The sequence below is a fragment of the Puma concolor genome, chromosome A3 (assembly GCF_028749965.1).
Source record: "Puma concolor isolate L17-30 chromosome A3, mPumCon1.1.hap2, whole genome shotgun sequence".
Taxonomy (NCBI): Eukaryota; Metazoa; Chordata; class Mammalia; order Carnivora; family Felidae; genus Puma; species Puma concolor.
The window spans coordinates 1,158,025-1,183,014 of NC_141669.1; the positions used below are offsets into that span (position 1 = coordinate 1,158,025).

The 24,990-nt window shown below is 49.8% G+C and overlaps 1 protein-coding gene across 14 annotated transcripts in view; it reads right to left on the reverse strand.

Moving 5' to 3' along the window:
* The window catches only part of MYT1L (myelin transcription factor 1 like), a 427,914-nt gene that overhangs the window by 88,543 nt on the left and 314,381 nt on the right, over nt 1-24,990 (reverse strand). For 12 of the 14 annotated variants that reach the window (XM_086699913.1, XM_086699905.1, XM_086699916.1 and 9 more), the window contains 3 exons: nt 23,209-23,561; nt 5,259-6,236; nt 762-896 (listed from right to left, as the gene is read on the reverse strand). In XM_086699913.1, the coding sequence (XP_086556039.1) occupies nt 762-896; nt 5,259-6,236; nt 23,209-23,561 (1,466 nt within the window). The remainder of the gene's footprint in view (nt 1-761; nt 897-5,258; nt 6,237-23,208; nt 23,562-24,990) is intronic. The other 2 variants (XM_086699917.1, XM_086699919.1) reach the window with 1 other exon arrangement.

Sequence of the window (24,990 nt, forward strand, 5' to 3'; positions counted from 1 at the left end):
CTCAAAATCGGGATCTTAAACTCATGTTGTCATTTCTGAAAATGGGCCTTTTCCCCTGAGCAATCAATTCTAATTGTATTTAAATAGCTGGCATACTTTATGTGCTGAGAGGAAGATAAACAGAGAAGGTGTATACCGTTTCGGTCCCGAATTAAATTTAGTTGTGTTCGTAGATAAATTGCACACTCTCACAACCTAACTCATTAAAAGGAATGCTTAAGATCTAGACCCACCCGATTTTAGCCTCCGTAGTTAAGGTTTTGTTGTGTGGAAAAGTTGGGGTAGCTGTGACACGAGACAGACTCTGGACAAGCAAAATGCAGTAAGATACGAAAACAAATATGGGTTTGTATATACAGAAGTCTACATAACTGGGCGAGAAGAGGCTCTGGGACCTTTCTCTCAGGGACTCATAGGAGGTTAGCCCTGCAGGGGGTGGTGGTCTTAGAGACCATCTCAGTCCACTGCTATGATTTCTGAGAGATGAGGGGACAAGTCACTTGCCCAAGGGCCCGAGTGAGTCAGAAATGGAAGCGGAGTGGCGTCCTGGCTGGTGAGCTGCCGTCCTGGGCCACCACGGAGCAGGAGTGACTGGGCCTCGAAGGGGCCGCCAGTCCTGGCCGAGCGGCCCGTCAACACAGGGAAGGGCCGGGGAGACAAGGTTGGGCTGCACTGAGATGGAAATGACAGAGGCACGTGGGGTGACACAAACAGATCCCCGGGGCTGTGCTCCCACGGGTGTTGGCGAAACACGGACTTACTTTCCGGAGGGACCCTATCTTTGTGCGGGCATCCAGACAAACTGCGGTGATGTGGGTAAAGCCCGGTTACGTGGCCAGTTCCGTCACACCCCGGGGTGGGACACTTGCTCTCTTTCTTTTCTGCTCTCGAGGGATCTAAAAGCGACAACAGGTGTCAAGAGAATGAATTTCTTTACCCATTGAAGACAAATGTGATAAATTAACAACCTGAAGAGACCTTGACAAATAAAGAAAAAAAGCAGGTGTCAGGGGACAAGCTGTGACATAGACTTTTGCGTAGGTAGTTCTGTGGTTTTGGGTGATTTTTTTGACCTGAAACACTGCAATCACGAATCATAAAATAATTTACTTTCTATGAGATAAAAAAAAGACTAGCCCTACCGTAGCTCCTGATTAATTGCTTTCCCGTGTGTTACATGATAAGCTGTGTTGCTCAAAGAAATCAACGTAAATACTGATGAGACAGTGACCTTCTCAGAGAGCAAAACCGCCCAGCGACCCTCAACAATCGCTCTGTGAAATCCAACTGGGGGCACAATGCCGTTAAAACACTGCTCAGTGCAGCGTCTGTCTCTTCTGGTGCTCTAATCGGATACACTACTAGGTGCAAAATTTTACTGGTGGTGGAATTTTTTTATCTTTATTTTTTTTATCTTGCAATGATGTTCCATAGCACACCAATTCAGAGACTTTTCTGAAAAGAAGCTGAACTCTTAGAAGGCACTGTAAGCAAATGACCAGAATGGTGGAAATCCCACCCGATGGGGGTGATGGGCAATAAAAAATGTTTCAGAAGCTGCTGGAGCAACCATTTCTTTTGACTTCTTCATCTGTCCTTGGAACCAGAGGAAGGATCTTACGATGCTGTGCATGCGTACACAAAATTAAGAGGGAATGGTTTTATACAGCCCTGTTGGCTCTCTGCAGGGAGGCGCAGAGCAGACCTTTGGTCAGAACTTGAACGCCAGATGCCAGAAATGCAATGCTATTGTTAATAAAACTATTTCTCTATCCAGAATTGACCACAGCTCATCAATGTGCAGAAATATTTCTAAGATAAAGCTCAGACCAAATAGTAATATAAGTGTGCAAAAAAATTATTTTTGAGTCAGTTTTTGAAAACCGGTTGCACAGATCATCAACAGAGAGTGACTATGGTGGTTCGGCCCAGGGAGTGTGTGCTTAACATTTCTTTAGGGGTGTAACACTTTTCTATCCGTGGCTGATTAACCGGGCCAATCGTGACAGCTAGCAAATACATGCTTGGTTCAAGTTTTTTGAATTCTGATGGACTTTCTTCTTAAGTCATTCATGTGAACTTGAAACGGACACAGGAGTCACAGGAATATGTAAACGCTTTTACGCTTGTATAAAAAGCTCACCTCCCCCCCCTTCCTTTTTTAAGCTAGCATTTTAACCTAGGTAATACATCTTTCAGGTCCTGGATCGCTAAACTGGGGCTGCTGTTGACGGGCCTGTATCCTGGATGCAACTGTCAGCTACTTCCTACAGGTGTCGAAGATCACGGTTTCCTGAAACACCTGAAATTATGTTGTAGCTTCAGTTTCTCAGTATCTTACTGGAGCTTCCCTTACACATATAATCAAAAAGCCTGGCGTTTTATTGCCTTTTGGGTAGTGTTGTAATAATATCAGCATCATTTAATTAATGTAAATATAAAATAGTAAGTGCACAGTAACAGTTTCAGAGCAAAATACTCATTATTTAAGATCATAAGCTGAATATAAATAGCATTTTAAAGGTAAAAACCTAAATTTTAACTATTATTCATCATTAAGTGACGCTTTCATCAGTACACTTGCAGTTTCCTAACAAGTGCTCTCATTTCATACATTTCCAAAGTGTTCTGAAGTTAAGTGCAGATCTGTGTAAAAACAAGTGGCTCAAACAATTTCAGTTTTGGAGGACACAAGGGTATACTCTCCTCTCGATGCCGCTCGCCTCCGCCATCGCCTCCCCGTGCATGCTGATTTCCGGGAATCTCAATTCATCTTGAAGGTAAACATTCAGACAAACCCAAAACAACCAAGCAAGCAAACAGGCCAGTAACTCAACCGAAAACCCGGCAAGGATGTCTAGGAAAAAAAAAAATTGCACGCTGGGTTTAGCTTTGCTCCCCTTCCTCCCTTTCGAGTGGATGCTTGAGGAGGAGAAAGGTAGAGGAGTTTCATGATGAACGTCTTTTGTTTTAGCTCAAGATTTTGGAAGAGTCACTCATGTATAATTCAAATCATTTTGAGAAGATCGTGTTTAAGTGAGAACTGATGCAATAAAATAACAAAGAAGCTGGAAATGAAGATTGTTGACGTGCTGTACGGTTGTAGGAATTGTCCATTGGCTATGTTGGTAAAATGTCACATAATTAATCGTTTTAATAAGGAGGGCATTAATCTCCCGGCCCCACTGGGGGTCCTTGCTTGGCTTTACTGATTTGGTCCTGAACATGCCTACAGACATCTTGAGAAGGGACCCGGGAATGAAGCAGGACACACGTGAAAGTGGACAAGCCTTGCTCGGAGGAAGAATCTAGAGAAACTGGTCCAGTCAGGAATCAACGATTTCTGACTCTTTTGGAAGGTCCCAACCCCAACCCTTCCCCCATTTCAGGGAAAAGCACATCTCGGGTTGTACTGTTCCCACCCCTGCCCCGTTTGTTGAAGGGAAGCCAGCGGTTTGAATTCCATTTCTTGCCCGAATCAAAATAAGACCAAATAGCAATAACAAAGCAAAATGAGTAAGAATCTACAGAAAAGCTGCTGGGCTTAAGGGAACCACAGAAGCCAAAGGAGCCAGGGGCACACATTGCGTGCGCTGCCCCGGGAGCCCACGTGTTCCCACAGTGCTCTGCCGCGTGCCTCGCTGCCCGTTCCGCGTGAAACCCGGTCTGCAGACGTCTAACGTAAGCCCGATGTGTATTCGCCCCACCGAGCCGCCCTGTGAGAAAGGACACTCTTCCTTCCTAAAAGCGTTTAGCTCCTCTCCGCCTCTCAAATGTCCAACTAAAAGGTCCTGATAGATCGCACTACGGTTATGAACGCATGTGCTGTTTCCCAGTCTTCACAGCACCAACGCAAGCCTGATGCTGCACTGAGCTAGAGCCTTTAAGAAACAGCCCTTTCCTCATATGCCGCCCCTCCGGAGGCTCTCCCTGCGTCACCCGAGACGGCGGTCAGCGCTCAAGCACCCGCCAAAGCAAGAACCCGACGGGCCTCTGGCTACGGTTCGTCCCCTGTTGGGCTGTGGTTACAGCGATGCCACAGAGTTCTGTGCACACATTGAGAGGAGAATACACACCTATGTCACAGCGGGAGAAAGAGGCTTTCTGATTGTTTGGTTTTCAAACCAGATTCCTGAACCTCACCATCAGATCCACGGTGGGGAAACTCAGTCTTTATAAGGAATACAATCGAATACAAGACAAAAGTTCTGTTTTTGGTCCTGATATGGAAGGATTTAAGGAATTACCAATTTCATTCTTGAAATTGCTTCTTATTTAGTTCTCAGAGAATCTTGTAACCGAAATAGCCACAGCGTCAAGGTTCTGCACGAGGTTAAATCATGACCCACCTCATATCACAAGTGGACACGGTTGTTACTGCAAACATGAAGTCAGTCATTCATTCAGTGGGTATTCATACTCTTAGTGGATATGGTGGCTACACATGGGAACGATTAAACATACAGATATATGCAGATATGTGTCAATGTATTTTATAAGTGAAAATCTGTTAAAACTATCATGTTGGATGGTTTTTTGAGTGTTTTATAATAAAGTAAGCACCATAACTGTTTCCACCATGGGATGGAATCAGAGAGCGGGAATGAATATACTAAAGAAATCACTATTGATCTCAGCTTGGGATACACCATGCCTTGCGTAGCAAATGGCTCCCATTACTTACTATCTGAGGATAATTAATGTGCAGTCACTGCCCTTGTCTTATGTTATCGGTCATTCTGTTACTGTTCAATTTCTATCAGGGATGTTTTTTATGGGGGGGGGTTCATCAATAACCGCCATTTGATGATAATTTTATAAATCATGATGCCACCTACCCAATCCAGTATATAAAAAACGTGCTTCCTCCCTGATTGGCTAATTGTTGTGTAAACCCTTGCCACTCCACATAGATCGTGGCTCCTTTGTAAGAACACAGGCTCATGCTAGTGGTTTCTATCACGCGATGCGTGTGTGCGCTAGCCCTGTCTTTCCGAGGCAGGCGTCTCCCGCTGAAATATCATATTACTCGTCTGCTCTGATCATAGGGCATTGAGCTGCTTTGTGTATTTCCCAGACAAATATTTTATTTGCTGTCCAGCAACATAGTCACAAAACATAATCGTGTAACCAACTCTGAGAAATCTGCATTAGTGACATGACTTAGTGCGATGCGCACTTCGCTTGTGGACTATCCTCGCATCTTTCACCCTAGCTCCTGCTTGCGTGAGGCAACTTACGTTAGGTAGAAATATTACCTTTACCATAGTATGGCTTTTTGACATGGCTGTCACTGGACTTAGGCTTTCTCTCCTCCCCGGGAAGCTGTCTTGGCGACTGCTCTTCATAGGACCGCGCATTGTCCCGCCTTCCGGCCTCCATCGCCATCTTCTCCCTCATGGCCTTCGCCCTTTCTGTCTCCAGAGCGATGGCTTTCTCCAGGAGGGTCAGGTTCCCCTTGGTCATGTCAAACACCTCCTCAGACCTGTCCGAGTTCACGGAGGTGGTGTCGTCATCTCGTTCGTGATACCCGTCCTCCTTTGCACAGCTGGAGAAAGTTCTAGACCTGGGACTCAGCTGCTCCTCGAGCCGCATGAGGTTCATCATGTCGGAGTAGCTCCTGTCCGGCGTCCTCCCCGCGAAGTCGTCCTCCTGACGGGCGTGCTGGCGGATGTTCATGTTCGGGGGCTGGCTCCGGTCCTGCGGGTTCGTCTCGCTCAGTTTCCGGGCCAGATCGAAGCACTGATTCCTCAGGCACTCCAGGCTGCTCAGACACACCTCCTCGTCGCTCTCCTCCACCATCTTGTCCACGAGCCCGTTGTTCATGGGCTTGCCCAACATCACGTAGTTCATGTTCCTGCTGTCCTGCTGCGACAGAGAGTCTGCATACGCCCTGTCGCCGAGGTTGTCTGCGAGCACCACACCGTGTCCCTGCGCCAGCAGCTTCAGGGAGTCCACCGTCTCTCTGACCACGTCGCTGTCCAGATCCAGGCTCAGCTCGCTCTTCCGGCCCAGCGTCTCGTTCCTGTCGCTGCCGTCGTCCAGGCTGGTGGACGTGTTGCTGTTCATCTCCGACTCAGTCCTGGCCCGGTAGGCTGCATCCTCGGCAATCTTGCCGAGGTTCAACAAGGACTTGGCCACCAGCTCATCGTAATTATCGTACTCATCATTATTGTTATCATCCTTTTCTGCGTCTTGCATTATTCGAGTATTGTGACAGTTCATTTGATGGTCTTCTGCAAAGAAAATAAAAAAAAAAAGGACAAAAAAGAAAAGAAAAGAAAAAAATGGCTAGAACTTGAAGTTTAGTTGCAACAGCATGGAAAGCAAGTCAATGGCATGTCAAACCCTGTTCACCACGCACTGGAGACTTAGGTCCCGCGTGCGGCTCGGCGGGCGGTGTGGCTCAAATCGAGCGGACTGCTCTAAAACCAGGAGGCCACAGGAAGCACTTGCTAGAAACTATCAATTTCCTTAATTCTTCTGAAAATAAACCAGTATATGCGGTAAATGTAATTTTAAAATATTAATTTTTCATTCTAAATTTTACGAGTGACTTTTATTTTTTATCCGCTTTATTTATTTACAGCCCAAACAGATGCATGATAATTACACTCATCATATTACCAGACTTTCTAAGAGTTCATGAACTTTGCTTGTTACCAACCCTTAAACAGATGTTTGCAGCAATTGCTTTTAAATGGTTTGTTTTCGCAGTGACGCTCAGGCAGCACAGTGCAAGGCCTCGGGCTCACGCAGCGACGCCACCTATGCTGGGCGTTCAGCATCAGAAGCACATGTTTGGACTGAATTAAGCTATTTGGAATTTTCTACCTTACAGACAATTCATTATGATATGCAGCGAGGCAACAGGAATGCACGTAGAAGTTTAGAAGCTAAATCTAATTCGCTGTGGTTCCCGCATGCGTGTCTCAGCAGGATTGAGAGAGAGGGGGAGGAGTGTGCAGTGACCAAACGCCCATGAAATGCAGGACTGAGGTCAGTTGGTGCCACCGTGGCCCGTACGATGTGTCATTTAATGTGACCAGTGCACCCCTGCGTTGGCCTGCCTCCCAGCCTCAGGAGAATTTTGGTGAGCTGCTAGAAATAACACCCGAATGAGCATTATGTTCAATCGCAAAAAAGCATTTAGGAAAATCTGCTGAAAGAAGGCCATGTTAAAAATTACATAAAAGCCCTATGTTTCACCCGAAATGTATCCTGTTTAACGCTCAAGGAATGTTTGGGACGCGCACCTGTCTCCACCGGGCTGCGTAATTGCTGCCAGGTATATTGCGAATACAGGTAACGGTATGTGTGGATTCTAAAGAGCCCCTCCCCGCCAGCCCTCAGACTGGACTTTGTTACCTCCATGCCACTTTCACACCTGCTTTTTGTTTCTTTGATTAAAAAAACAAAGAAGGATTGTTCAAGTGTATCGATGCACTGAGGAAATGAGGTGTATTGATTAGGAGAAAATACCTGTTCGCTAACAGCTGAGTCAGGGTGTCCCTGGGGGCCTCCTTTATGGATTTCATGCTGTTCCCTCAGAAAAGACTTTTGTTGGTAAAAGAGGTCTGGGCACCAACATATCAATAGCAAATCAACACATTTTTAAAAATCTAACACATCTTTCTAAACATCAGCAAGTCAGACTTGCCGTACCTTAGTCATAGAGCGTCACTAATTGTATAAAACAAATATCGTCTCTTTTCTGGATAGTTCCTACCAATACTTTTCTTTTTTTTTTTTTTTTTAATTTTTTTTTTTTCAACGTTTATTTATTTTTGGGAGAGAGAGAGAGACAGAGCATGAACGGGGGAGGGGCAGAGAGAGAGGGAGACACAGAATCGGAAACAGGCTCCAGGCTCCGAGCCATCAGCCCAGAGCCTGACGCGGGGCTCGAACTCACGGACCGCGAGATCGTGACCTGGCTGAAGTCGGACGCTTAACCGACTGCGCCACCCAGGCGCCCCAATACTTTTCTTTAGTACAGAGATACATGTATTCCCAAAGAGCGGCAAGAGGACAGAAACCTGACCCAGTGAGTACAGTTGGGAAGACTGTGGAAGGACTCGACTAGCACGCACCGTGCCCTTGGCCCAGGGTTCAAGGTGATACGAGTTGAAGGCGACCCTGTTCTACAGAATTCTTGTAAATATAAAAGTTATATTCACCTCTCAATTTACACACTGCGTGTTAGGTTCCCGGGCCGTGATTGGAGGAGCAGGCCTCCAGGCGGCCGCTGTGTCTCCGTGGCACCGTGACTGGCCACCTGGAGCCCAGCACTGCTGTGCCCGCGAGGGACTGACCGTGACACGAATCTATACGTACGTTTGAAAACACGGAAGCACAGGCAACATCTTGGGGCATTTTCCAAGCTGAGTCCGAGGAGAGACCGCATCAGGTGAGACTTATAATTTTTGTGATTTTCTCTGAACTTCTTGTGAAACACATCCCATCACCCTCAAGAGCTTGGGGAGGAGGAAACAATGGAGGGAGCAACCACGGAAACAGAACGCCCCTGTCACCGCCTGGCTCTTTCTGCACCCACGAGAGAGGCAGCCCAGAACATGCCGGCGGTCCATGGGTATGACCTCTGCACCTTCCTATCACGCCGTAGTTGTAGGGAACTTCAGTTAATTCTGCACACTGTAAATCTTAGGATTATCTTCAATTCATTTGTCCCGAGAAGGAAATGGTTTTCGCTGCATTTCTGAGCTTGCGGCTGCCCCTCTGGCCCCCACCCGGGGAAGGAGCCCAGGCAGGTGCTTGGCTGGAAACAGGCAAGGGAACCCGCGTCAGCACCTGGCTACCCGGCCAACGGCAGAGCGCAGCTCTTCCTCCGGGCCACCGTGCTCGGCGTCGTCTGAGATTGCGTGACCGCCATCAGTAAAGGTGGCGATGGCTGGTGCAATGGTGCCAGTGGCCACAGATCCTTGCAGGTTAATGGAATTTCTCAAGTTACTGGCATTTAACTATTTGGAAGCATATGTGCAATAAAGTCTGCTCTTCATTATGTGGACTAGTGGAGGGGGACAGTCAGTGCACCCATCAACAAGCAGGCTCTAAATATCCTCCACGCACCAGCCTCCTCCAGGATTCAAAGTCATTTACAGAATTCTATCTCTGGTTTTGTGTTTTCAGGCAATTTGCTCTACTTACGTTGTGCTGAGGCGAATAATGAAATGGGTCACAGGTGAAAGCAGGTATGAAGAAAGGGCGAGTGTTTTCGGTGCCGATCCGGGGTTAACCGCGTGGCACCAACAGTCCACACACTGAACGTCCCATTGCAGGGACTTCAGGAGTCCGCTGGACTAGTTCTTCACGCAACCCACGTTCTGTCAGACAGGGACAATGTGTGCTGAAGAAAAGGGTTTTACCTGAAAATCATATTAAAGTATGGGTTCACATGCTAAGTAAAAGACCATAACTATATAGATGGGGGTTTCAGGAGGAGACCCGAGGACCTCAGTTTCCTTTTTGTGGTTTTCTGCTGTGATCGTGGGCCCAGCAGAGCTGTGAAGTAACGGACACGAGTCGGAGCCACAGCAGGTGGGTGTCAGCGCTGGCGTCCTCCCCTGGGGTGGGGTCGGACTTGTCACACTGGGGCGTAGGTGAGGGAGGCCCGGCCCAGCCGCTTCCAGGGTGGAGTCTGGGCCCAGAATGCAGAGGCCGCTCTGGCTGGGCCCAAGGGCCCTTTCGGTTTCTACGTGAGTGTCCTGAAATGTTGTGGGTGTGAATTTTATCTCCTTTGAGTCAGATTGTTATAAACAATTTATACTCAATAGTTACAATTTGAAAACACAACAAAAAAACCCACCCAGATTCTTAAACAAAACCATAGGGCATTTCTTTTCCACCTTCATGACTATAATTTGATGTGGGATTTGATGTGGGAATTTGATGACTATAATCTGGGGATTACAACTTTATAATTACAAGTGCTATTTGTTTTTTTAGTGCGTTGTTGCTAAAAAATACGATTGAGACACAATCTAGATTGAGACCCAATTCAAGATCTAGTCCTGATTGTGTTACTATTGTTGTTTCCAGACATTCAAATAAACTATGGGCAAGCAAGTACACAACTGATGTAAAAAAAAAAAAAAAAAAAGAACCCAGAAGAACGAGAAATGAGAGATACTACTTCAAAGCAGGAATTGCTCTAGACTTTTCCAGGTCATAGGAGATGTGGTCTGGGAGCGCCCCCCAAAGGGTCTCAGGTAATGAAGTGCATTGTTGCAGCATTAGATGGGTGTTTCTTTTTGATTACAGAAACGAATCGTCAGCTTCCTCAACCTGCCATGTCCTGGGTCCTGGCCAACGAGTTACACCCTTTCAGACAGGAAGAGGAGGCTGGGAAATTAGGGGAATCCTGGACTGATGCTCAGGAGGCCGCCGGAGTCATGAGGTCATGATTCTACAGAGCACGAGGGGACTGGAGCAGGTGGGAAGGTAGCAGACGCCCTGGTGAGGCCATTTGGGGGGCTGGGCAGGGCCACGGGCAGACGGAGACCGCCTGGTTGCTCTGACGGTGACGACCCTCTCCTTGCCTGTGACCTCTGCAGCCCCTTCCTGAGCCCAGGTACAGTGACCTGAGTTCACATCCTTCTGCCTTCATCCTCGTCAAATACTCCGGATCTGCTCTGGGACAAATGTGGCGTCTTTCCCTCTGAGGTAGAGAAGTCTCCCACCTGCCTAGGAGCTGGTCCGGGCCCCCAGCACCCTCCCCAAGGCGTCACGCTCTGTCCTGACAAAGAGGGGCCCCCGGAGCCCCTTGTTCCACAGGGATGAGAGGGGAATGTCTGAGTTGAGAGCCAGGAGACCCCCGTTCGTCACCCTCTAGACTCAGCTGTTGCGTTTTCTAATCACAGTTACTCAGCGATGTTGTTTGTCTTATTTATGGGGAACTTTTAGGCTAGGTCTGCTCATATTCACAGTGACAGCAATTATTAGAGGCTAAAATTATCCAAGCGGAGATGCGCTGTCATGACCCTTGTCAGCGTGAGTATGGCGAAGGATGCCCAGTCTTCTGGAGCCCCGAGGCTGCATTCTTAGGATCGCAGAACGTTCGTGTGGGAGAGCGTTCCAGGTACAAATCCATCAAGACTCTCCTGTGTGAAGACGCGTGGGTGAGTCCAGGGAGTTGAGGCGGCCTGTTTGCAGCCACGTGTCTTTGGGCAGCGAGTCCTTCGTCCGAGGTCACCAGGGCTTCCTGCCCTGCCCATGACACTTCCTAACTCTCCAGAACTTGCAGAGATTCTGGGGGTTAACTAATGGGCTAATCTCAAAGATCAGTTCCCAGGAGATAAGAAGATCCAAGAGAAGACTTGTCGCTGCTTCCAGTGGGAAAGGTGACTCCTGGCCCCCACGAGTCTGCGCGGGTAGGTGAGGAGGCTGGTGAAGGCACAGCGGGCCCCCCCAGCTGGACGGCACAATGACTCACGAGGAGCCCCCAGCTCCCGGGCTTGAACCAGTGGTCGGAAGGGTCACAGACTCTAGGCTGGGGGGGAGGGGGTGGGCACTGAATTCACGGCTCCTAAGGGAAGCTCTGACTCCTGAGCATCCTCCATTCTTCCCAGGGGCTGGGAGGGTGTAGGGCCATCTCAGGACAGAGCTGCACGCTGGCTCTCCAGGCCCCCCCCCCACCCCCCAGGTCGCCGAAAGAGTCCTCTATCTTTCCGTAATTAATTCGTTTCTCATTTTGCTCAGCAGATGCAGTTATGGTCTGATTCTACTTTGCCTTGTTTTTCCTTTCTCTTCCAAACGACGAGACGTTTGTCTACCATAACCAGCTGTCTGCGGTCCCGAAACTTCAAGCACCAGATACGCACATGAACGTGACACGGGCATAGGACCCGTCCCCGGGCGGCTAATGCTGCTGTGGGTGGCATGAGGTGCCGGCTACAGCCATGTACCCACCAACTCTGTGGCCATGATGAGGATGAAGATGTGTTTGAATTTGTTCATACGGACTAATGAAATACTCAAAGTCTCTTTCAATTAAACGTTTCAAGTGAGTGACTGAAATCTGATGTTCGATTTCCCAGTTGACTGTGAAAAAATATTTAGAAGTAGTTGGATTTTGCTTTTAACTAAGGAAAGTAGATACTGCATGCCCCAAATGATCTTCCTGCACTGTGTAAACGAAGCAGGGTGGCCCCAGGCCCATGTGGGAATCGGGAGTTCCCGCTGAGTTTTTGGGTTGGGTTTTGGTTGTTTCTACTGTGGGAGGCTGGTGCTGGCCAGTGCGGTCTCAGGCTCTGGTGCTCTGTGTGGCCTGTCTGGGGGACCTGCTCTCGTGTGCCCCCAGCGGAGAGCTGCTCACGGGTCCCAGAGGGGACCTGCTCTCGTGCGCCCCCAGCGGGGGGCTGCTCACGAGTCCCAGAGCTCAGGGGGCGGGGGGGGGCCCCCCCAAGATGGCCTCGTCCTTGCTGGCCTGGCGCGCTTCCTCACCTGTGAGCTGCAGGGGGAGAAGTGGACCGACGCTTCTGGGCTGGGTCACAGATGGAGCCTCCTAGGAATCTTGGGCACTTTCGAGGGGCCCCGTCCGACTGGGCTTCACTCTGGGTTCCTCCAGACAGCGGTTTCTCTGTTCCAGTTGGTGCTAATCACCGGTGAGATGATTTCGGTGAACTACCTGCCATCAACCAAAATGTGTATTTCCAGCCCTTTTTTTCCGAACTGCGTGTTTTCCTTCTGGGGCTGTTTCTGGGCCGTGGCCTCATCCCCATGAACGTCTGTACATTGGCTCTGCGCCTTGGTGTTTGCCGCCGTCCGTTGCTTTGTCTTCGCGGTCTGTCCGCTCTGAGCAGCGGGAGCAGATGCCTCCTGCACCCTGTTAGGTCGTGCCTGCCGCCTGCCGGCTGGGGTGCCACGCGCTCCTGGCTCCTCCCCTTCGTGAACATGTGCAGGCTCCCCGTCAGGTTATGAGTGTCTAGGTTTACTGACCTTGGCTCCTGTCACTGCCCTCAAGCTTTCCTTGGGACTGAATGACAAGCATTTCCTGTGTCCCCACAGATGTCCGCGGCACAACCTAAGGGTGACCAGGTGGTGCCGACTCTGGTGGGGATTTGGAAGTACTGGTACTCGGGGCCTGGGGGACACAGACCCGGTGTTGCTTAGTGACTCATTCAGCAGCTACTTATCGAGCACTTTGTAGCGCGGAACAAGGGACCAGAGCCTAGTCCTGGTGGCCTGAAAGTGACACCGCAGGTGGAGGTAAGTGTGGGCCATGGTGTCGGGTAGGGGTCTGTGGGATGAAGAGGAACGAGGCCTCCCAGGGGCAGACGGGGCCAGGGCGCGGCGTGCCTTAGGTGCACAGTCAGCAGAGCCCCCGTGAAGCTGAGTTTGCGCCAAGATTGGAGGAGAGGAGACAGGTCACGGGATGGGCCCCGAGGACGAGCGGCCAGTGCTCAGGCTGCTGAGACCCAGAAAGCACGTTTTTAACATTTTGCCATTTAATTAATTTAAATTAATTTCATACTTAGTAAATTTGACTTATGCACACATAAATAACCATGTTTGGCTACGGGCTGCCATGTTGGCAGCACAGGGTCAGAACACGGAGAGTCAGCGGGAGCTGAGCTCTGATTTCCATCTTCGCAGCATGCACACGGGCACACCTCGTTTTCTTGGGCTTCCCTTTATCGCAGATACTGCGGGTTTTACAGATACGCGGCCAGCGTGTGTCGGGTACCTCCGTCAGCACCACTGTCCCAACAGCATTCGCTCACTTCCTGTCTCTGTCACATTTGGGTAATTCTCGCAATATTCCAACCTTTTTTGGGTCATTATTATGTTTGTTATGGTGATTTGGAAGCACAGATGACGGCTAGCGAGTTTTAGCAACAAGGTATTTCTTAACTGAGGTGTGTCCTTTGTTTGTTTAGAGATGCTGCTCTTGGACACTTAGCAGACTACCGTGCAGTGTAAACACAACTTGTACCTGTACCGGGAAGCCACACGGGTCCCTGGGCTCGCTTTATTTCAGTGGTCTGGAATGGAACCCGCAATATCTCGGAGGTGTGCCTGTGTATACGTGTGTATCTAATTTATACACATACTTACATAACACAAATTTTACACGAACCATCTACTGGCCGATCACCGTGTGTGCGCGGACCAGTTCTGATGGGTCTGCAAGCTTTGCAGCGGCTCCGTGAGCCCTGGACCCTGGATCGTGATGGATACTCTGGTCCCGGGCACGAAGCCTGAGAAGCGTTCACTGCTTGTCGCCCTGACTCCCGGGGGCCAGCGCTAAGCTTGTGTTTTTTGCGAGCAAACCTCCAGTGTGTGCAATGGGGCCTGGAATATAGACGGGGCTCCAAGAACGTTTGTCACCCAGTGAATGAAGTCAGTGAGGAAAAGCAGAGCTGGTGGGCAGACACCTCTCCCGATCATCACAGGGCTGGCCCCAGAGCCCTCAACCTGTCTGCTGTGGGCTCTGCCCCTCATCCTGCCTGTCAGAGAATTTGGAAGTCCCGGGTCGCACCTGAGGTCTCGTGTTGGATCTTGCGTTAGACGGCGAAGCCGCCCCATGTGCTGGCAGGCGGGTGGGGTGGGAGCACAGGTCAAAGCACCCATTAAAAATCATTACAGGGGCGCCTGGGTGGCGCAGTCGGTTAAGCGTCCGACTTCAGCCAGGTCACGATCTCGCAGGATCTCGCGATCTCGCGGGATCTCGCGATCTCGCGGGATCTCGCGATCTCGCGGTCCGTGAGTTCGAGCCCCGCGTCGGGCTCTGGGCTGATGGCTCAGAGCCTGGAGCCTGCTTCCGATTCTGTGTCTCCCTCTCTCTCTGCCCCTCCCCCGTTCATGCTCTGTCTCTCTCTGTCCCAAAAATAAATAAACGTTGAAAAAAAAAATTAAAAAAAAAATCATTACAAATTGTCTGAGGACTACGGCTGTCTCATTAATTCTGAATGCTGTCCATTCTTTTTTTAAAAATTTTTTTATTTGAGAGAGAGGAGAAAGCAAGTATGAGCGGTGGGGGGGGGGTGTGGAGAGAGAGTTTTAAGCAGGCTGCATGCTCAGTGCAGAGCCTGATGCAGGACTCGATCCCACAACCCTGGGATCATGACCTGAGCCAAAAATAAGAGTTGGACATTCAACCAACTGGTGCCCCTAAATCTTGTCTATACTGCAAGTGAAACCATGATTGGAAAATTCCCATTAAGCTAAGTGAGATAAACTGAAGGAAAAATAAGTTTTCACGAGGGACCCAACTCACATAATAACTTGTAGAAATCGTGAGGTATGTTTCTTTTTTAGAGTGGTTGTTCCTGAGGATCTGAGCGAGTGGAAAATGGAAGAAGGACGCTTTGAGGGCCTTTCTACCTGATGACATTTTGGGTATCTGGCTTATCTAAATTTCGGCTTAAAAATAAGGTAGTCCTATCGGCCCCTCCCCACCAGAGAAGCAACTATAAGAAGTCAGTATCTCCCAGACTGAGACAGACTGACACATATTAACCACACTCTCTCCCCTCTCTCCCTCTCTGTCTCTGTCTCTCTCATGCTCATAGACACACACACACACACACACACACACACACACACAGAGCTCACAGAGTTTCTAAATTTTACACAACGGGCTGGAAACTTAAAGGTACTATTCCAATTGGAAGGTTTGATTGGGACGGAACCTGAGAGCCCCTGTTCTCTGTTCCTACTCAACCATGGTTAATCCCCACTGGATGGAAATAATCTGGTCTGTTTGTAAAAGCCCTTGGCAAACAGCACGACAGCTTTCCAGGGACCTAAGTTCCACAATCTTCGGCGTCTGGAAGTTTTGTTGTTTTGGGCCAAATCTTTAAGGCTCTACCTCAGCACGCGACTTCTAATTCTGCCATTTGTAAAGAACCGTAATTTGTATTTTTTCACGGACGCACTCAGGGGACCTATGCACGTCTGGATGTAGGGAAAGCACATACGATTTTTCATAAGAGGCTGTCACCGTGCCGGGAGTCCCTCACGTTAACGCAGTCCTGATAGGCCCAGTAGGCTTGCTACCCACAGCCGGGACCTGGGGCGCAGAATCACGGACGAGCCCGAGAGCATCCCTGAGGCCCAGCTGCTGCGTGTAGCTCTGAGCTGCTTGCCCTCTCGGGACCGCACCTTCTCTCTGCTTCCAGACGAGACAGCAAGGTGAATGATGGGCCAGCGTCAGCCCCCGAATCCTCGGAGGGCCCACTGACAGCCAGTGGGGGCAGTGACCTGCCTGGCGCGATAGGGCCACCAGGGCTAGAAAACATCCCTCACCCGCTGGGCTCTTTTCTGCGCTTTGAAAAACTGGCATTTGGAATAAAAATTTTGTTAATAAGACAAAACAAATATGATGGCAATTTCTTCAAGTGGACCTTAAAACATACCGAATGAAAACCTATTAAGTCTGTTGGCTCATATCTTTTATTCCTCCTTACTATGTAAAGACAGGTTTTTCCCCAGTACGTCATGCATGTTGCTGGCATCTTAAACATACATGACGTTACAACCTCAGCAAGATTTGTGGTTGGGATTTACTTGTCTGCAAATTCATGAAATACAAGCCCTAGTTATATTTTATACTTGTGCAAAATTAGCTTGCATGAGGGAAGTTTAATTTTTGTCACCGACTTCTACCTGCAAATGTCTAACTCTGTGCTCACTCATTTCCAAGTTACAGAGCCACACCCTCCCGTATACCTGCGTGGGAAGCCTCCTAAAATAAGGCTTTCAAGGATGGAGGGAAAGATTAATTTTTAAGAAGATATAAAACCATCATATTCTTTCTCCCAGCTCTGTCCACAGCCGTTCTCGAGTTGAAACCTTGCATACTAAACACATCATCTTTGTTTCTATGTTGGTCTCAGAACTCATTGCTTTTTCTGCTGACTGCAGCGGAAAACTGGTTTGCTAATTCTGATTTTCACAGTCTGTCTGTATTTCAACTTGCTTCCTCATCAGGGACATTTCCCCGAGAACGATGTAAGAGGATAATTGGCTAATCAATATGAGAACAGCCTCCTGAAGGGAGTTTGGGGAACTCTGCAGCCACAATACAGACCCCTCATCACCTTCCTTCTGCCTTTGTCTTAGAGAAATTCAAGCCCGTCTATTGCAAATTGTCACGATGTTCTAACAACGTGGGGCCTCGTGCATCATCCTGTTTGAAAGAGAAAATACCTTGGAAACTTTGCAATTAAAAAACAATGTTTCTTCGAGGAGGAATTTATATAGGGTGGGTTTTGCTTTGGATTCCCTTCGAAGAAAGTGGAGTTATTGCATAGAATGCTCTGTTAACAGCTCAACTGTGTCCAGGACAGTTTCACGTGAGGGTGGTGGGAATAGTCCAGAGCCAGACGTGAAAGGCTCTGACCACCAGTGCGGCGTGGCGATCTGAGCAGAGGCCGGAGGAGAACCACGTGCAAGCACCCTGGTCAGCTGTGCACCTGACACAGTCATTCTGCATGTGGTCCGCTCGCTTCCCCTTGCCTGCAGTGATCAATCGCACACCCAGGAGGTTCTCACCACCATTACTCACACTCCCTCCAAACCACCCAGTTCTTCCCTGGCTGTGAGCTCTCGGGACCGCCACGACCCATCTGTAGCCAATCCACATGCAGAAGAGGGGCTTTGGGAGCCAGACCACCCTCATGGCAGGAAGGCATTTGCGGTCCATACCATCCAATCCAATGGCCAAGTGAATCGTCCCTCAGAGGTGACTTGTCCAAGGAAATCCCAAGATTCAACCAAGAGTAGCACAGAAAGGACTCTATTTACTTACAAATGTATTTAAGAAACAGAATGTTATGAGATGGTTGTGTTGGAGATGGCCGTGAATGTGAAAGTTCTCTCTAGTCTTGGAAGCAAATTGCTACGTTCTTCCCCATGGGCAGATCCATATGAACTCCTAAGGATACAAATATGCACGCATTGACTGTACACACACATATGTGTGTGTTTATTCTTTAAAGCTGTGTTCTTTTTAGTGGGGTGACCTATGAAAAAAACCCGTTAACTTGTTGGGCATTAAATGACCATTTGATCTAAATTTCCCAAATCATAAGAGTCTGAAAAGATATTTACCCCAAGATCTGCAAAATCTGCTATGAGAAAAATCTATGACCCCTGAACAATAACTTTCTTACTTCTAGTATAACAAGGGAGCGTTCATTTAATGAATGCAGATTAGACCATTACAATGTATTGTGAAAATAAAACTCTCCATGCAAAGACCAGGCCACCTGTACAAAATATAATTTTGATTAATCAAATCTGAATTTAATGTAATCTGAAATGAATGACTCAGATATTCTTTCCTGTTGTTCAAACAAGCAACAAGTGATAGAAAGAACATGAGCCCCTGGTAAGAGAACACCTCAGGAGAATCGGACTGCGTACCCACCACTTACTGGAAATCGTCGAATCTTTCTGGGCCTCACTTTCCAGGGAGCACGACAGTGAAATGGTATCTACCTGTCTCACGTAATCACTGAAGATCCAACACAACCCTGTATGTTAACACACCCGCTGGAGGTGTACCTTAGAGGCAAGATTTTGTTCATACGTAACTACAGTGCCAGAGGCTCCTTGGAATTAAAACAGATATCTAATTCCCAAGTTATAAATAATGGTCCTTTATGGACAATGGGCTCCTCTGTAATAATGTGGGGTTGATATGTGTTTATTTTAGCTAAAGCAAAATCTCTCAAAGGGCACAATGCAGCTTATAATAGAGATGGGATTGCCACACTGGATGAATGCATAGTGGCATCCCACTGGGAGAGATGGAGACTTTGCACCTGCTCACGTGGCTAACATCAGCCTGTTTGGTCCATGTGGCCCCATCATGGTGCCCTGTTTTCTTCACGTTAGATGGTGGTCTGCTACTTGTGGACGTGCTCATGTGTGAGCCGGCCTCCTGGCACCGTCTGGAATGTTCTCCTCTCACTATGGCATGAGTGCTTTGCTTCTCTGTTAACTTAAGTCACTGTCTGTGCTTCTATTTGGTGAGACAAAGGCACAATCCGCCTTGGAGGGAATATGCTGACCGCTCGGGGATATAATGGTCACTGAGTAAAGCATGGGACATGAAAGGTTGACTTCAAGATGGTGACCCAGAACTCTGGTCACCAGACAAAAAAGGTACACCCTGTTCCTAGCTTTTCACAAATGTATGATTTCTGCCAAATCCGTTCAAGGAGTGGACAAAGGCATACAATGCGGGATGCCCTGTGCTCGGACTGTGTTTCTTATGGTAGAGATGTTGTTATCATGGCAGGAGCTCACGTATGTTGGCAGCGATTTTGGCATTAAATTCACCAGCAAGGTAAAACAGAATGTATTTGGTAAGTGAGGACATGAAAAGCAGGAAGCTGACAGACATATGCCTTTCAGAGTCCTGTTTCACTGAAGTAAACATAGCTCAGAGTTTGATCACATAAAATGAGTGCTTGCTCAGCAAAGCACCTGGCTAACCGGAGTCTTGGACCATGTATTATGGGGGTGTGTCCTCCAACGGAGACTTCCTGTATAATAGAGAATCTCAGTGAAGCCGTCTCTAGATATCAGGCATCTAAAGGGATTTCTCAGGAAAGATACTCTGGCTTGGCTCGGAAATCGAGCAAAGCGTTTGGTGCTTTCCTGCAGAGAACCAGCAGTGGTCAGAACCACAGTGGAAGGTCCTTCATGTGGACCATCACGGTTTGGTCGGAGCGACTCCTCGGGACCGAGGATTTGCGGGAGAGCCCATCTGAGAGGGGGTGGGTTGTTACACTTTACTGCCGAGAACACTCAGTTCATCGGAAGTATTTGTCTTACAACGAAGCAGATAGTCTAACGATCTCGTAACGCTTCACTGTGGCCAAGCCCTTCTTTAGTGGTTCCAGGGGATTCCTTTACAGTTTACACAATAGATGATTCTAGAAGGTGCTTAGCTGGGGAGCTGGATGCCGAATATGAATTCTGAATCTGTGAATCCAAAAATTGATTATTTATCCTCTTAACGGGCATTTGCTTTCCAGAAGCCAATTCCTTGTATGCTTCAGATTCGGACTTGATGTTTGCTGAACATGAGGGTGCCAGTCACTGTGCTAGGTGGGTTGTGCAGTGAACCACTCTGGGGCTGCGATATACTCATGCGGCTGTTCATTTCGTGTCTCCATCATACATTCATTTATTATGCCCACTTACTTGACTTTTTCTAGAACAATGTCACTAGTTTTGACCTACTATCTCACTTTTTAAAAAACAGTTATGTTCTAGGCATTCAAGTTAGAATAGTAATTAAAAAAAAAACTCCATCTAGTCACATTCTAAAGCTATTCCAGTAAGGCTCTACTCTTTCAGAATATGTCACTTTGTACTTTTAAAAGTAGATTATTTAAAAAATGACCCTAAGTATTAAGCTAGAATTGAAAGTTTCATTGTAGCAAATGAAGACAGGACCTAAAATCTGGTTCAGACCCTTGGCTAACCGCACATGTACGAACCTCTCCTGCCCGACCCTGTCACACACAACAGCTGTACCTCGGACACTGATGCCTGGCGCCGGGCAGCGCAGCCTGGGCACGAGGAAGAGTGGGGCTGTGCACCATCTTTATGAGAAGCCACAGTCAAGTTACAAACCATTCACCAGCTTCAGCAGATAATGATTTCGCCCCAAACTGCGCACGTTCCCTACAGCATCCATAAGCAATTTGCCAAATTTGTCTATTTTCCAACGTCCCACACACTGTGTTACATGGAGCCCTGTCTGTCATCCTCCGCACGCAGCCCTGGCCGTCAGGTCAGTGACACTGGGGCGTGGGCATGGCGGGGCTGCTGCCGACGGCATGTGTGTGTGTCCCGATGCTCCTGCTTGGACCGTCTCCACGCCTGCTCTGTGATGCTACAACAGGAGCAACAGTCTGGGAGCCCACGCTGCAGTGTGTGTGTGCGTGTGTGTGTGCACATGTATGCACGCAGGCATACATGGACATGTTCGCATGTCTATGTACCTGGAACAATTGAGGATTACTTCCTAAAATCCAGGTTTCCCGGAACAGACTGTTCCTTCTGAAGGGGGAGCGTGAATTTCTGTCCGCCACGTGGGATTAACAACAACGGGCTCACACCCCCCGGCCTGAGACAGCTCCCCACACTGGCTGTCCAGCGGTCCACTATACCGAGAAATTTGCTCCCCCCGAATTCAGAGTTTTGAGGAGCTTTGATCCCAAGGAAGAAGTGTGAGAGAAGACACCCCCTTTACTTTTAAACACATTTGGCATTTCTCTGAGTCAAACTCTAAGCCAATGAAGACTGTATGTATCTACATTCTTCAGAAACTTACTTTTTTCTGGAAAAGAAATGAGTTTTATAAAATGATTATCTTTGATGTCATAGTTTGAGTCTGACCCTGACAGAAAATTGGGTATAAAAGCAAAAGCACTTAAATTCATCGCCCAAAACACGTTCAGCGCCCCGTGCGCTGCGCCTTTTCAGGTACGTCTCACGGGAGCCGGACACCTCAGGTCAGAGACACGGGTCTCAGATGCGAAGCAGATGACGGATCGATCAACTATTTCGGCTCAGCGGTATCTATTCCCACCCTGGCCCGTGACGAAAGGTAAAGCCTCGGTGATCAGCAGACAAGCCTGACTCCGGCAGCTGGCGCCCTAGAGGGTCTTGCAAAGCTTCCAGCTGCTGGGAAGGCAAGCGGGTGAGCCTTCCTGGCAATGGTGGGGCTACTGTCACTACGTGCTGGGAAGAGCATCCAAGAAGATGCCGGATGGAGACTGGGTGCGCCACCCTAGGTTCCCGGACGAGGGAGCCAAGACAAGTTAATCAAGCGTGCGCAGCGTAAAGGCCACGGCACATGTCCGTCACGAGCTCTCTGAACCGTAGCTCGGGGGAGTCGGCAGCTACCATCTAGCAGGAAATGGAAAGGGATTCTTTAGAACCAGGGTAACGACATGGGAGTGGTTGTTTGTCTCAGCCTTGACCAGGCAGAGTCAGCAGGCGAGCAATCGGGAGTGAGTCCTGAGCACTTGCTCCCGCGCCTGTATATGCAGCTTCACCTGTGCCTGCACCTATGCCTGGAACTGTATCTCTGTCTGTGCCTGTGCCGGGGCCTGACCCTCCACCTGCACCTGCACCAGTGCCTCCACCTGCACCTGCGCCTCCACCTGCACCTGCGACTCCACCTGCACTTCCACCTGCACCTGCGCCTCCACCTGGACCTGCCCCACCACCTGCGCCTCCACCTGCGCCTCCACCTGCACCTGCGCCTCCACCTGCACCTGTCCCTCCACCTGTACCAACACCTGCACCTCCACCTGCGCCTCCACCTGCACCTGCGCCTCCACCTGCACCTGCACCTGCGCCTCCACCTGCACCTGTGCCTCCACCTGCACCTGTGCCTCCACCTGCGCATCCACCTGCACCTGTGCCTCCACATGCCCCTGCGCCTCCACCTGTGCCTGCACCTGCACCTCCACCTGCGCCTCCACCTGCACCTGCACCTCCACCTGCACCTGCGCCTCCACCTGCGCCTCCACCTGCACCTGCGCCTCCACCTGCACCTGCACCTCCACCTGCACCTGCACCTCCACCTGCACCTGCGCCTGTCCCTCCACCTGCGCCTCCACCTGCGCCTCCACCTGCACCTGCACCTGGGCCTCCACCTGCACCTGCGCCTCCACCTGCACCTGTGCCTCCACCTGCACCTGCGCCTCCACCTGCACCTGTGCCTCCACCTGCACCTCCCCTGCACCTGTCCCTCCACCTGCACCAACACCTGCACCTCCACCTGTGCCTCCACCTGCGCCTCCACCTGCACCTGCGCCTCCACCTGCGCCTCCACCTGCACCTGCGCCTCCACCTCCACCTGCACCTCCACCTTCACCTGAGCCTCCACCTGCACCTGCGCCTCCACCTGTGCCTGTCCCTCCACCTGCGCCTCCACCTGCGCCTCCACCTCCACCTGTGCCTGCACCTCCACCTGCACCTCCACCTGCACCTGCACCTGTGCCTCCACCTGCGCCTGTCCCTCCACCTGCGCCTCCACCTGCACCTGCACCTGTGCCTCCACCTGTGCCTCCACCTGCACCTGCACCTGTGCCTCCACCTGCGCCTCTACCTGCACCTGCACCTGTGCCTCCACCTGCACCTGCACCTGCGCCTCCCCAATGACACGCTGGCCCCCATCACCACCGGACGCGTCACTACTATTTTAAAGATTACCATTCTCGTCCTCCTCCTCGTCGTCCTCCTCCTCCTCCTCGTCATCCTCCTCCTCGTCCTCCACGTCCTCCCCATCCTCGTCGTCATCGTCCTCCTCCTCCTCTAGCTCCTCCTCCTCCTCTCGGTCGCCTTCCTCATCCTCCTCGTCCTCCTCCCTGCGCTCGTCCTCGTCCTCCGAGTACTCCTCCTCGTCCTCCTCCTTGTCATCCACGTCCTCCGAGCCCTCGCTCTCATAACACTCGTCCACCGAGGAGCTGTCGGCTTTCACGGCGAATGGTTTCCGCTTGGGAGCAGGCTCTTGGGGCTGCTTATCCTGCGTTTTTCTTTTTTTAGCCAAGGGGCAGCCATACACGCTGTGTAGAGACAGAGAGAGAAGACCTGTGTCACTATCTTTGGAGGTTAGAGCATGGGCGCCCTGCGAGAGAGCTAGGGCTTAGTGTGAGTGTCACCCACACAGGCGCGGGCAAGGTCTTGCACACGCTCCTGCATGTGCACAGCCTCGGTGCCAATGCTGCGACGGCGACAGAGCTCCAGGCACTTAGTCACCACACACACATGCCACCTCCCAGCCCCTTGTCCCGGCCATCATGTAGGGACACACACCCCATGGCGCTCAGGAGGGCGGTTTGTGACACCCCTCACAATCGACAGTCGACCACACAAATTCTCTTTCTTAAACATCTTGCCAGATACACATTACGTATGATGCGTTTCACGAGAAGAATTAGTTCATGCACAGTATATTCACATATCCCCTCTTCTGTGAAATATGACAATATATGTGTTGTGAGAAAGCTTTGGATGTGTTTGTATCTGTAGATGCTGCCGACAAAATGGTATCTGTAAACTAACGAGCTACTCATAGAAGATGAGCCACAAATGCCTGCTGGTGAGAACAGCCGCACAGTTTAAATTGATGAAGAACATTGTCAGTCCCAACGTTATGGAAAAAAGTCAGTGTTGTAGGCAGCCATCCCTAAACCCTGCTGAAATCAGTCCAAACTTGGGCAAGACCCCCGGACCAGGACCTGTGTTCCATAGAGGGCAACTTTCCAAAGTGACTTTGTATTACGGTTCTTGTCTTCCTGGAAACCGCACGATACACCACAGGAATAAGGGGGAGAGACACAGAGCACGGATGCTGTGGGCACCTATTCCGTTTGTCGAAAATAAGACGTGTGGTCTCTGGTGCTGACTGAATGCTTTGGGAGCACTATGATAGGCTTACGTTTAGACCTGAGATGAGAAGTATCCAGTCTCACATGGACCATCCAGTACATGCTTATTTGGGGAGGAACCTTGGGGCTGGGTGCTGGGCCCTGGCGGATTCAGAGGGGAGAGGCATAGATATGGACTGGTGAGGAAGACTGTGTTGGAGCCACTCAGCACAGGTGACATGTGTGCCAAACACGTGGCATGTCACGGGCACACAGTAAAGGGCTGTTGAATGGATAGGTGATGTGTGATAAATGCTATGATAAATGCATGTTGAGGGCGTCCCGTCGAGAGGGTCAGGGGGTCAAGGGAGCTCAGCCATACTGCAGACAAATGAGGCTGGGGCTGGGCTTGAAGAGGTTGCATGAAGCTATGGAAACATATTTCAGGCAAAACAGAGACTTTGTGGGGCACTTGGGGGGCTCAGTCAGTTGGGCGTCTGACTTCGGCTTAGGTCATGATCTCACCGTCCGTGGGTTTGAGCCCCGCGTCGGGCTCTGTGCTGACAGCTCAGAGCCCGGATCCTGCTTCACATTCTGTGTCTCCCTCTCTCTCCACCCCTCTCCC